The sequence below is a fragment of the Lineus longissimus genome, chromosome 12 (genome assembly GCF_910592395.1).
Source record: "Lineus longissimus chromosome 12, tnLinLong1.2, whole genome shotgun sequence".
Lineage (NCBI taxonomy): Eukaryota > Metazoa > Nemertea > Pilidiophora > Heteronemertea > Lineidae > Lineus > Lineus longissimus.
In genome coordinates, this window is record NC_088319.1 from 12,474,533 (window position 1) to 12,486,940 (window position 12,408).

Here is a 12,408-nt window from a genome sequence, read left to right on the forward strand (position 1 = left end):
CCCCCCTGTAGGAGAAATAGGCGAGAAATAGGAGAAACGCCGTTCCAAGAGATACCTTTTGCCCTCGTACCATACAATAGGTGGTTACAATGGAATTGAAAGTCCCCCCCTTAAAAGGAGAAGTGTATGTAACCATCCCACTCCCTTTCCAAGATGTAGAAGAACTTTTCGATTGAAATGAAGGAGAGGAACCTATGTAACATTGAGAAGCTGGGTCACCTCAGGTGAGACATTTTTTCTTGTCAAATGAAACAATTCTGGCGACCGAACAGAGATATTGAAGGTGTATGCCATTCGAGACACCCTGTAGCTTCTTCAAGGGGAAATATAGTGGTTATTATGTGTGTCATACGAAGTTGTTCGAGGAAGGTGTCCTCGTCACTAGAAGAGATTCAGAAAACATACTGTTGATCAATTGGGAGTGTACAATTACAAGGGTACCTGTACATGTAGCGCTGTGAAAACCTCTTATTAGGGACACCTTAAAGGGGGACTATACGCTGGATGGAGCAAGGGGTCAAATTGGTGGTCTTCATTTGACTAAGCACAGTTATGGGACTGGGTTAAGTTTTTTTTTAGCAACAAATATATTCCTGATGCAAGTGGGAACAGTTTCGATATACTGTGATATTGGAGAGAGACCCCTATTGGCAATTCGGTGTAACTTTATCTTGCCTACCTAGCTACTGCCTATACCACCTTTAAGGATAGCATGGGCATGAATAGTTGAGGACCAATATGTTCCGCGTTTCCTAGCAGAGGTGTCCTGTTATGGAGGTTCTGTTGTATACAGATCAATAGAAAGATCTGTAAATCGTGTACAGTGGACCTCTCTATTAAGGACTCCCTCGGGACTGACAAGTACGGTCCTTAATAGAGAGTTGTCCTGATTAGAAAGGTCAAACTGAACGACAACAACCATTTATGGACCAAAACTAGCGTCATTAATAGAGAGGGTGTCCTCATTAGAGAGGTGTCCACTAAGGGGGGTTCCACTGTGAGAAAGACGACAAAACCATGAATGGGGATTCACCGAATCATTTCCTTGCCAAGTTTTGCAAGAATTATTTCCTATAGTTTCGATGTTGGTATTTGAACAGTGTCACTTCTGGTATCGTGACATATCAATATTTCGGTTGAGGCCAAGTGACTGAAAGGACAAAATGTCACTTAATGGTGAGTTAACCCCTTCTGTTAGGTTTTCATTGGAAGTAACTGTTCGGAGAGAGTGATAAGGTCTTCTGATATGTGGTAGTTTTCTTGTGTGGGACAATTTTCACTGTTACACTGCTTTGCTAGACAGCACTCTCACTTTTGCCTAGGATTTCAAGAGAACAAGGGGTAGACCCACACAGTCATGCAGAAAGCAAGTTTAGGAGCCATGCCTCTTAAAGGCGTACGCCGTTGGTTCAAAATTTGAAATTTGTACTTGAATTTGAAAATCCCAATTGCATAAAAGCGTACTAAAATTAAAATGTCAACATTTCCGTTGTGTAGACAGATATACAAATACTATAAATACCAAGTTTCAGCAAATTTGTATGCATAATAACTGCACTACAGCATTGTGTTTAAACTGCTTTTCTATTTTCCTGGACAACCACAGTAATTACGAACGGCGTACCCTATTAACGATTTCTCGAGTCTTATTATTACTTTCAGCTGGAAATGCACGGCAGGGTATTACATCAGACCCGGCCCTGGACGAGAGGTTTAAGAGGGAGTTCTATGAGAAGCAGACAAATGACTTCTATCAAGAGATGCAGAGAGAGAGGCAGAAGTTGCCAGTCTTCAAAGAAGCAAAGGTAGGTTATTTCAGGTGGAATCTGCAAGGCGGACGGGGTCCCGGCAGGCCAAGGACGACATGGCGATGGTCAACAGAAAATTAGGCCAGGACGATGGGGATGAACTGTACCCTAGCAGGACAGGAGGAAGGGAAAGATCTTGCTGGCCACATATACTCCACCTTGTAATATGGTTTAAAGTGATACTATGATGTGATTTACAACTTTGTGGAAATACGTCCGTTTTTATTTGTTGATCACAAATGTAAAGCTCAAATTTTCCATTTTTGATTAGATTTATTATAAAATCGCTGAATGTAAACCACCGCGACCGCGAAAATGTTCATGTTGTGACGTCATCAACGAAAACGGCATCGAAGCGAGCCATCCGGCGGGATTAAACCATCAATTTCTAGAAAATGTGCAATTCGATTCGAAAACCTTACCGATTTATGAGAAAGTGACGTAGTCATTTGTCAAAAACAGCTAAAACATTATATGGTGAAATTTGACACGAGTTACCCTTTAAGTCAAGTAAAATTGAGTATTTGAGCTGACTTGTTTTCTTCTCATTCTCTTCCAGGCTATTTGCGAGAGTATAGAGTATTCCAGGCATAGCCAAGTGACTGTCATCAGCGGGGAGACGGGTTGCGGTAAAACTACGCAGGTTCCCCAGTTCATCCTGGATGATTACATCACCAGAGGTCAGGGGTCAAGGTGCCGTATCGTCTGCACTCAACCGCGGAGGATCAGTGCGATGTCTGTGCGTAACCAATCTGCTGCACATTGTCTTCTTAAAGGTGTACGCCGTTCGTTGAAAATTTGAAATTTGTGATTGAATTTGAAAAGTTTTAGTTGCGAAAAAATGTAATGAATATGAATTTCAATGACATTGCCGTCGTGTCGACAGATATGCATATACCATACTTCAGGAACTCTTTTTGCTCATTGATTAGAATTAACAAATTTAGATATAAAAAGTCATGACTCTGCTTTAGGTGGCGCATCGTGTTGCAGTGGAGCGATCTGAAAGAATGGGTGGCGCAGATAGTACTGTTGGATATCAAATTCGAATGGAGAGGTGAGTATGTCAATATTAGCATATTCAAAATCGTATAATTCAAACTTCAAACTTTGAAGTAATACTTGCATGTTTGTGAAATCAAAATGCATTACAAACTTTGAAGATAAATATGTTTTTGGTTTTATTAGATTTTAACCACATCTAAGAATTCTGTTAGTCTATCTTCTACCTAAATAGAGATTTGAAGCAAGACGTTTATTCAATTTCAGTGAGAGGCCAAGGGAAAAGGGGTCAATATTGTACTGTACTACAGGAATAGTACTCAAATGGATGGAGTCCGACCCGTAAGTTTATTCTTAATGGATAGATGCTGCCAACTGTTGTGAAGTTTGGACCCGAGCTACCTGGTAAAACTTTGTCCCGCAGTAATGCGTACTGCAAAATTTCCCTCAAATTATGTCATTCAACCACAATCCCTATAAGTCTTTAAGCACTGCAACTCCATGCACACCTCGTCCTTAAGATTGGATAATTCAAGCTACTTTTCAATGAAACTTTTCCAAAGCCAAGTTGGAATCTAGGCCGCCTGGTCTAGAGTGGGTGCAGGCCAGGGGTACAGTACACTTCAAAAACCCTGCAGAAGTGAAAGGGTTAATAGTGAGGTCCTATTGTAGTTATACCTTACTACAATTTGTAATTATGTTGGTTTCATGTACTTTCCAGCCTCCTGAAAACTGTCTCCCACATCATACTCGATGAGATACACGAGAGGGACATCCATTCTGAGTTCCTTCTCGTCATTCTGAAGGGCATCTTGGCCCAGCGGCCAGACCTCAAGCTTATTCTCATGAGCGCCACATTGAATGCGGAGAAGTTTTCCAGATACTATGGTTTGTATTCAGCCCAGTGTCATTCCCATAGAAAGGGGTATTCTTCTTCTTTCTCTTCCTCCTCTTCCTCTTCCTCCTCCTCTTCCTCCTCTTCTTCCCGTTAAGAGTAGGACTCGGATCTGACTGTACATGTATTTAACTTGATGTGATTCTCTTTGTTATCTATTGAACTCTCTTCGACCAGATGTAGAGTCCATGAAAATAGTTATTCGAGAAGCTATTCCCCAGCTTGCTGAGAATCTTATCTAAATCTTGTGTTTTCAAGCCAGGCACTCCAACTTATCAAGCAGTGGTGCCTGGAGGAGGCCTGGGAAAATGTCTGCATCGTTTTATGTGTGCCACTACTGTTAGGTGCCAATTAGGTTCATTGGCCTAGTGAATCTGTCTTTGGCCAGATATAGAGTCCATGCAAGCAACACCTGTTTCCCACTTGGTGGGGTCCTTTGCTTGCCCTGGTATAGACACCAGATACGAGGGACCTTTGTTTTTAGGACTGTAAAGAGCCAGGCATATTATTTCCTTGAAAGCTGCACCGGTTCATCCAGGCATACAATCTTGGGTTCTTTCAGCCCTATTGCCTGGTAGCCAATAGTGTTAACCACTGTGCTATGAGGTTGCTCTAAGGATTGGTGAAAATGCAGCTAATTTTTGACTTAGTTCCATTTATGATAGATGGAGGCATCATATTCTGCTCTCATATTGCCAAATCTTCAACAAATGTCTCTATTTTAGGTGGCTGTCCAGTGTTCAAAATCCCTGGATTCCTCCATCCTGTTGAAGAGCATTACCTCGAAGATGTTGTGGAAATGACATCGTAAGTAAATATCATAAATTTGGACACGGCATTACCAGGAATACAACCCAAACCTGTGGATGAGATGGGAAAAGATCTCATCTTTTGGAGTGAATTTGGAATGAGCCTCATAGCCTAGTGGTTAAAACTGCTGGCTACCTCACAATAGGGCCCGGGTTTGATCCCCGGGAGAACCCAGGATTGTATTTCTGGATGAACCGGCGTGGCTTTCAAGGAACTAAAATTCCTGGCTCTTCACAGTCAACTGTGACTCTTATATGTGTCTATTCAGGTACCGGCCAAGTCGCACCTTCCGTGGTCGTGGAGGACCCCATAAGACACAGTTCCAGTCGTGGCTTAACTCAACAAGGTAAATCAGTCATTCTTACGTCTCTTTACAATGCCAGTTCACTTAAAGGCCCACGCCATTCGCTAAATATTTGAAATCTGTTATTGAATTTGAAAATTTCAAATTCTGTAAATTTGTAACAGATATAAATTATGACAATGCGATTGTGGAGATGGCTATACAAATACTGTATAAGTACCGAGCTTCAGCCGATTCATATGCATGATAAATCCACTATGGCCTTGTGTATACAGCATTTCTATTTATGCTTTCAAGGTCAAATTTGGCAATGGTTTAAAAATTCGAGTCCTTCGATAATGTGAATCCACTGCCCTTGACGTTTGAGTCCTGCTCTTTCAACTTACAGTCACGTTATCTCAATTTTCAGCTATTCGTATCAAACCAAGGAGACACTGGCAGCAATGTACAACAACAACATGATCGACCTAGATATCATTGTCTCGTTGATCCGAATCATCTGCTTGAAAGAAGAAGGTGCCATCTTGGTGTTTCTAACCGGCTGGGACCAAATCACCCAGCTCCTCGATAAGTTGTTGTCGCACTATTACTTCCAGACGGATCGATTCCTTATTTTACCGCTCCACGGCGGCATGATGTCCATGGAGGAGCAGCAACAGGTGTTCCTAACCCCGTCCCCAGGGGTGAGGAAGATTGTGCTGTCTACGAATGTCGCGGAGACGAGGTACGTGGCAAAAATTGAAAAGCGTGCAGCAAAGGAAACATCGAAATCATTGGATGTAAAATGGCGTGTTAAGGGAAGGCTCAGTTTTGGTTGAAAAACTCCTTAATGCTGCAGATGCTGATGAAAAGGATGTCATGGAAATGATAAAACAACAGATATGTCCGGATATGTCCGGACGTATCCGGATATATCATGATGCGCCCTGACCATACATGCACTAATCAATAAATTCTAAGAGACAACTCCAAGGTGACGCCAGCATTGGTGGCTTAACCTATTTTTAACACCCGGGCCCAGTTTTATTAAAAATATTCTGAATCGTCATTCTGCACACAAATTTCAGCATTACTATTGACGACGTGGTCTACGTCATCGACTGTGGTAAGTTGAAGATCAAGAATTATGACGCGAGGAAGAATATCTCGACACTAGACGACCACTGGAATAGTGTGGCAAACTCCAAACAGAGGCGGGGAAGGGCTGGGAGGTGAGGTTGCATAATTTTCAATCCTCCGCAACTATCTTACGTTTTACTCCCGACGATGTTGCGACCCTTGCGAAATTTGAAGTAGAATTTCAAAATTGTGTAAATATGAACTAGATATATTTCAGCATTACCATTGGGGAACAAATATAATAAATATAATAAATACAAGTTTCAGCAAATTGGTATGCATGATATTGGCATTGTGTATAATTCCATTTCTATTTTCGTGGACAACCAGTAATGAGGAACAGTGTATCCCTTAAGAGTAGTCTATTGCAACCTTTGGACATTTCAGAGTAAGGGCGGGCCATTGCTACCACTTGTATACCCGCCATCAGAAGGAGAGACTGGTCGAGCAACATAAGCCAGAGATGTTGAGGACGAGGCTGGGAGACCTCTGTCTCCAGATCAAGGTGGGCACCAAGCAACTTCTATGATAGCATCGGATGTGTTATTTTAAGCTCACCTTTGGCGGAGCTTATACAATGAGCTTACACCTGGGCCTGGTTTCAATTGCAGTAGCCCCTCTCTATTAAGGACACCCTCAGGACTGGCGAGTGTTGTCCTTCATAGAGAGGGGTCCTGATTAGAGAGGTCGAGTTGAACGGAAAGACCCAATTTGAGACCAAAACTAGTGTCCTTAATAGAGAGGTGTCTGCTAACAGAAGTTCTACTGTATAAAGAACAGTTGGAGATCTGCCGGTCGGCCGGTTCAGGACCTGAGTTGACAAATCGTACTCCCAAGTTCTTTTTGCTGTCCTTTGATCCGGCCAATGCATGCATGGAATTCATATTATGCCAGCATTTACCATCTTTGAAAGGCTATACGCATCAACTATTAAAGATTGTGTTAGTTTTGATTATGTTTTCCAGCTCTTGCGACATGAGAAAATCATGGATTTCTTCGACCAAGCCATGGAGAAGCCGGCTGTTGATGCGATAGAGCGCTCCATTAGACATCTGAGAAATCTGGTGAGCTCACATTGTGTTTGATCTGATGTAGGCCAAGTCTTCTTTGCGTACGACTGGTCAAACTTTCACACTGTTGGTCCTCAAGAACGTGGCTGTGTGACGCAAATCTGCCTTTTGTTCCCAACAGCTTTTCTTGGAGAGGTGTGGACTCTGGCCAGGCCTCCCTTTGATTGGTAATCAAAGGACATTCTTCCAGGATGTGTTCTGGGGTCTGTTCAGAGAAACCACATTCACAGATGGCAGATTCACACAGGCCCAGTAGGCCCAGTGACAGGTAAAGTGTTTTTTATGTCATTCTGGCCAAGGTACTTAGTTGAACTCAGAAATGTGACCAGATTACACTTTCCAAAGGATAGTGGTGATGGAAAACACTAGATTATCCTTAGGGTGGGCCAACCCAATGTTCTTTCACGGTGTCAACTGAAGGCTGTCAACTATGATTCCGACTGCCCAGGGCTGTGTGTAACATTACTATTTGTGATCAAGCTATAATAGTTTAATGACAAGAGGTCAGCCAAGTACCAGATAAATCCGAAAAACACTTTATAGATTCTATTCTACTAATCTCAGATTCTCTAAAGTTTCCCCTTCTTTTCAGAAAGCATTGGATGTCTACGGAGAGTTGACCCCACTCGGCGTCCAGTTAGCCCGAATGCCAGTCGACCCTCACATCGGCAAGATGCTCCTGTTTGCTGCCATTTTCGGATGTCTGGAACCTATCCTGAGCGTGGCTGCGTGTTTGGACCACAAGGTTCCCTTCACTACGCCCCCAGTAGGTTATCTGAGCGACTTTTGTAGAACGTTTGTTGAGGAGAGTTAAGACCGAAAGGGTCTTTGTAGCAGTACTGATCTCCCTATCTACCCATACATCCTAGGAGCACCAAGCTTGAGGATTGTATTGCATGGATATACCTGGTTCTCCCAAGGTTCGATACAAAATTAGAAGCTGCTTAATTATGTAACCACTTCTTGCTGCCCCGAGTTTACTGAGTGGGGTTTATGAATAGAATATCTGATCATGAACGCAGTGTACCTGATAGCACATCTTCAGGTATAGGCCAGATAGATACTGCCTCTAATACAGTGCCCATTGATTCATTGGTATAGATAGGCAAGTGGGGTGAAGTGCCCTGTTGAAGGAGACTAAGATGACACAGCCGTGTCCTTACGAGATGCGAACCCGCAACCTTCTGACACTCCACTCACTGTGTCACCAATCTCCCTTTATGTTTATACAACAGGGACATTTTCATGAAGAAATCTGCCGCGATACTGAGTTAAAGTGTTTAAATTTAGTATTGAATTATGCCTTAAAATGTTTTCCAGAAAAAGGAGGCTAAGCTGAGGGCTGACACAATGAAACGAGAGTTGGCGGAGGGGACGTGCAGTGACCACCTGATGTTCAGTAATGCTATTAGAGGCTGGCAGAAGGCAAAAGTTTGTGGCCGCAGCGACCTCGACAGCTATCTGTACAAGTACTTTCTCTCCTCGGATACATTACGGGTAAGCTACGACCTCCTGGTCACAAGCCCAGCGCTGTAACCACTCTGCCACTGATCTCCTACTTTTCTCCCAGAGTTTTGAAATTTTGTTGAGATTTTGATAATTTCATCACTGCAGGAGCTGAAGAAACGCCGAGAACAATTTGCCCAAATTCTCAACGAAATCGGTTTCATCTCAACCGATCAGCCTTCAGACAGGGACGCCAACAAGAACTCCTCTAACACGAAGCTACTCCGTGCCGTCGTTTGTGCGGGACTTTATCCTAACGTCGGGATCATCAAAACAAAAAGGTTATTGATTCCAGGTCTTGGGTGAGTTCTATTACTGGCAATCATTGATAATCCTTTAACTGTGGTTGATGTGCATAGCCTGTCATGCACATAGACCCATATTGTGTATGTGACGTGCATGTCATGCCCTCCTCAAGGCCATGGGAATTATTAATCCTGTTTACCGTCCACCTCCCGCATGGGTTCTGAACGAACATGAAATATTTTCATTATTTTAAAAAAAATCTATTTATTTTATTGTTGCCATCATTTTTTATTTAAATAATCTTTCCAGTGGTTCATCTTTACCTTAAATGATTGAAAAACACAATAAAAACTTGGCAGGGTAGGCTCTTCATCATAATAATGACATTTTTTCAATGCCTCATGTTGATGACCGACCTGATTTCCATTTACTGGAACTTGCTGAATCGCATGTTTTGACCAGTAAATCAGACTGTAAACCGATAATGAATAATGAAAAATGAAAAAAAGCCTCATCATCTTTTTAAATCTCTCGGACGGTAAACAGGATTAATCATTCCCATGGCCTAATATCAATTCCGCAGCACTTGGTCACTCTAAACATACCAAACGCACTCGGGGACGATTAGCTTCATCATAATAGTATTGATGGATAGTTTTGACTGGATAAAAGTAAGCTCCACCTTTCATTATTGGTATCAACCAGGCTCTTATATCTTAAATTGGCATTCACTTCATTTTGAAGGATTTCTACTTGTTTCTCAGAGCCAAAAATGGTGGTGCCAATAGTCAACCATTTAACGAAAAATTCTCATTTGGTGTTTTCCCATTTAGGCAACACTACTACACTATCGACACTGGTGACGAGGAAGTTGAGCTTCATGTCAAGTCGGTGAACTGTGCGCAGCCCATTCCATTCGACTACATTGTCTACTTCCAAAAGATGAAGACAAAAAAGGTGGGTGTATGTCAGGGGAACTGGCCACAAAATCTAATATTGAATGGAAAGTACCAATTTTCGACTAAAATTTGTGTCCTTAAGAGAGAGGGTGACATTGATAGAGAGGTGTCCGCTAAGGGAGGTTCCACTGTGGCACAAAAAGTTCCCTAAGTCTTCAGAAATGATTGTTCTTTAAAAAAATTGCATTCATTTGAGCATGATAGTTCCCTGGTAGTGTACCTAGGGACGGTAAAAAGCTGAGGTATGATGAGGTGTAGCCGGTAGTCACAACCTAAGGCTGCAACAACTGGACCCAAAAACACAGAACCAACCTGGCAAATAAAACTACTGTCACTCTGCTATGGTGCAAGAATATTCAAACTAAAACAGTTTCAAAATAAACAGGTATGTTGTAAGTTCGACCTAATATAATCAATTCCACTTTTCTAGCTGTTCATCTTTGATTCCAGCGGCATCTCTCGTAATATAATCAATTCCACTTTTCTAGCTGTACATCTTTGATTCCACTGGCATCTCTCTAAACCCTCTGATCTACTTCGGTGAAGATCTGAAACTCAGTAATATGGATTCCAACAGGAACATTGATGTGGCCGTCGACAGCTTGGTCAAGTTTAAGACGACTGTGGCAACGGCCAGAGAGATTGAGGTAACGCAACTAAATACTTGATCAGTCGACACACATCTTTATACTGGCAAAGCTTTCCATCCATCCATTCATCATATACCCTAAATGCACCGATCCGGCAGACATGCTGTGAAAAACATCAAAATTTGTCACAAAAAGTGCGTGCAAACTTCTCCAAAATCATGGAAAGTGTCCTCAAGGAATGTTTTATTGCTTCAACATGAAGTCTCCGCCAGTTAAAATCTCATTAAAACTAATGTTTTAAGCAAAAATATGTGGGAAAGTTTGAAAAAATTACCGCATGAGCTAGGATGCAATCTGCGATGGAGTAAACCGGGAGGCACTAAGTTGACGCTTTGGTGGCCTTTCTATTTCAGACTCTCCGTAGAGACTTGTGGGAAGTTTTAAAGAAGAAGTTTGAGAATCCGTGCCCTACGGACTGGGCCGATGATGAAAACGAGGGCTTTGTGATGAATACATTTTTGGAAAAGATCACGCAAGATGCCTCAGTTGCCATCAGTGGATAGTGATGGTATAGGAACATTTCCTGGGCGATGAAACCTTTGATCTGTATATGAAATTTATACGAAGTTAGCTTGAAGATTTCTCGAGCATTATTTTCCAGCAAAGAAAAGTATTATAAACTTTTGAGAAGTTGTTTTTCGCAAAGAAACACGCAATTTAAACGCCTGTGCAAATTGAGTGGTTTACAATATTCAATTTAGGTTATAATGGAGAAACTGTATTCATTTGTTAAATCAAAGGACACTGCAGAATTCGTTGGGAGCAAATCAAGACAAATGGGCTGGAGCTTTCTGTCTTCATTGACTGAGTTTCATTTTGTAGTCTCCCAGATGTCTTGCCATCCATGGCTGATGAGCTTTGTCTACCTGGGTTTGTTGTTCAGAGCTTTCCGTCTCCAGCAAAGGCTAAGGAGGCCATGAGTCCCCGAAAATTCTCTCAAACTTTGAGTTCTAAGGTCAAACAAAATATGCTGAGTTTTAAGGTCAAACAAAATATGTTGTGTACATGTATATATGATTAATTTATTATCACGGCTTGCTTATAAACTGTGCGGACACTGTTTAGCCCCTTGACGGGCGCCTGTAAAAAGGCCTATCTGATGTATAATAGACTTATGTAAATTTATGCACCAAAACCAGCTTACTAGCGTTGATGCAGTATTGTTGTGATGATGTGTACTGGTTCGTTTTGGTACACCCAGTATGTGTTCTTAGCAGTGGTCAACCGTAATTTATATTTTATATGACTAAATTATGGTTTCTAACTATCATAAATATGCGAGTTAAAAAGACTTATTGAAACTTATTTGTTTTTTGGATTCAGCTGAATACGATTGTGATGTGATGATTTCGTTTGTGTGTTTATAGATTCTTATTGTATCAGCTGACTACCCACGCAAAATAATCAATAAAAAAAACGATATAGGCCACCACAACCACATTTTCTTTTTCATTGTAAAATTTGTCCTGGATGTGTATCATAGAATGAAATCAAGTGATTTATACACAGGCAAAATTCTCCATGCGTGGATCATTGTTGGGCCCATGGATGGACCCATCGATAGATCTTTGCAACATGGTTGCAATTGCTGTAAAACCTCCCTGTTAAGGACACTCTCGGGATAGAGAGGTGTCCTGATAAGAGCGGTCAAATTGAATGAAACTACCAACTTGGGACCAAAACTAGTGTCCTTAATAGAGAGGTGTCCTAATAAGAGAGGTCGAATTGAATGAAAACTACCAACTTGGGACAAAAACTAGTGTCCTTGATAGAGAGGGTGTCCTTATTAGAGAGGTGTTCGCTAAGGCAGGTTACAACGTATTGTTTTTGGAAGATGTCAAAGGTCAAGTATGGCCAATAATTGCCCAGAAACGATGACGACTTGAAAAACATAAAATGTGATGTCCTTAGTAAAGGGGTGGGGATGTGATGTCCTTAGTAAAGGGGTGGGGCATGACCGTCTGGAAACTTGACCTGGGGTTTTTCTCTTTCACAGTTGGTTCTTGTTAACAATACAGTCCAGTTTCAGTGAATCCGAA

The 12,408-nt window shown here is 41.7% G+C and overlaps 1 protein-coding gene across 1 annotated transcript; it reads left to right on the plus strand.

Annotated features, from left to right (window-relative positions):
* Positions 1-975: 975 nt before the first annotated feature.
* LOC135496837 (ATP-dependent DNA/RNA helicase DHX36-like) lies at positions 976-11,797 on the plus strand. The gene is made up of 18 exons (XM_064786383.1): positions 976-1,176; positions 1,663-1,805; positions 2,368-2,547; positions 2,783-2,865; positions 3,078-3,152; positions 3,532-3,698; positions 4,431-4,512; positions 4,784-4,861; positions 5,229-5,543; positions 5,887-6,030; positions 6,326-6,443; positions 6,904-7,002; positions 7,601-7,774; positions 8,329-8,505; positions 8,623-8,816; positions 9,594-9,717; positions 10,208-10,366; positions 10,723-11,797. The coding sequence occupies exons 1-18, from the start codon at positions 1,164-1,166 to the stop codon at positions 10,870-10,872; spliced, it is 2,475 nt and encodes an 824-aa protein (XP_064642453.1). The 5' UTR covers positions 976-1,163; the 3' UTR covers positions 10,873-11,797.
* Positions 11,798-12,408: the final 611 nt, after the last annotated feature.

What these genes read in the sequence shown, in the direction of transcription:
- LOC135496837 (XM_064786383.1), top strand. An exon ending in CAGTCTTCAAAGAAGCAAAG is followed by an intron (nt 1,806 to 2,367) that starts GTAGGTTATTTC and finishes ATTCTCTTCCAG; the next exon opens with GCTATTTGCGAGAGTATAGA. An exon ending in GGAGGATCAGTGCGATGTCT is followed by an intron (nt 2,548 to 2,782) that starts GTGCGTAACCAA and finishes ACTCTGCTTTAG; the next exon opens with GTGGCGCATCGTGTTGCAGT.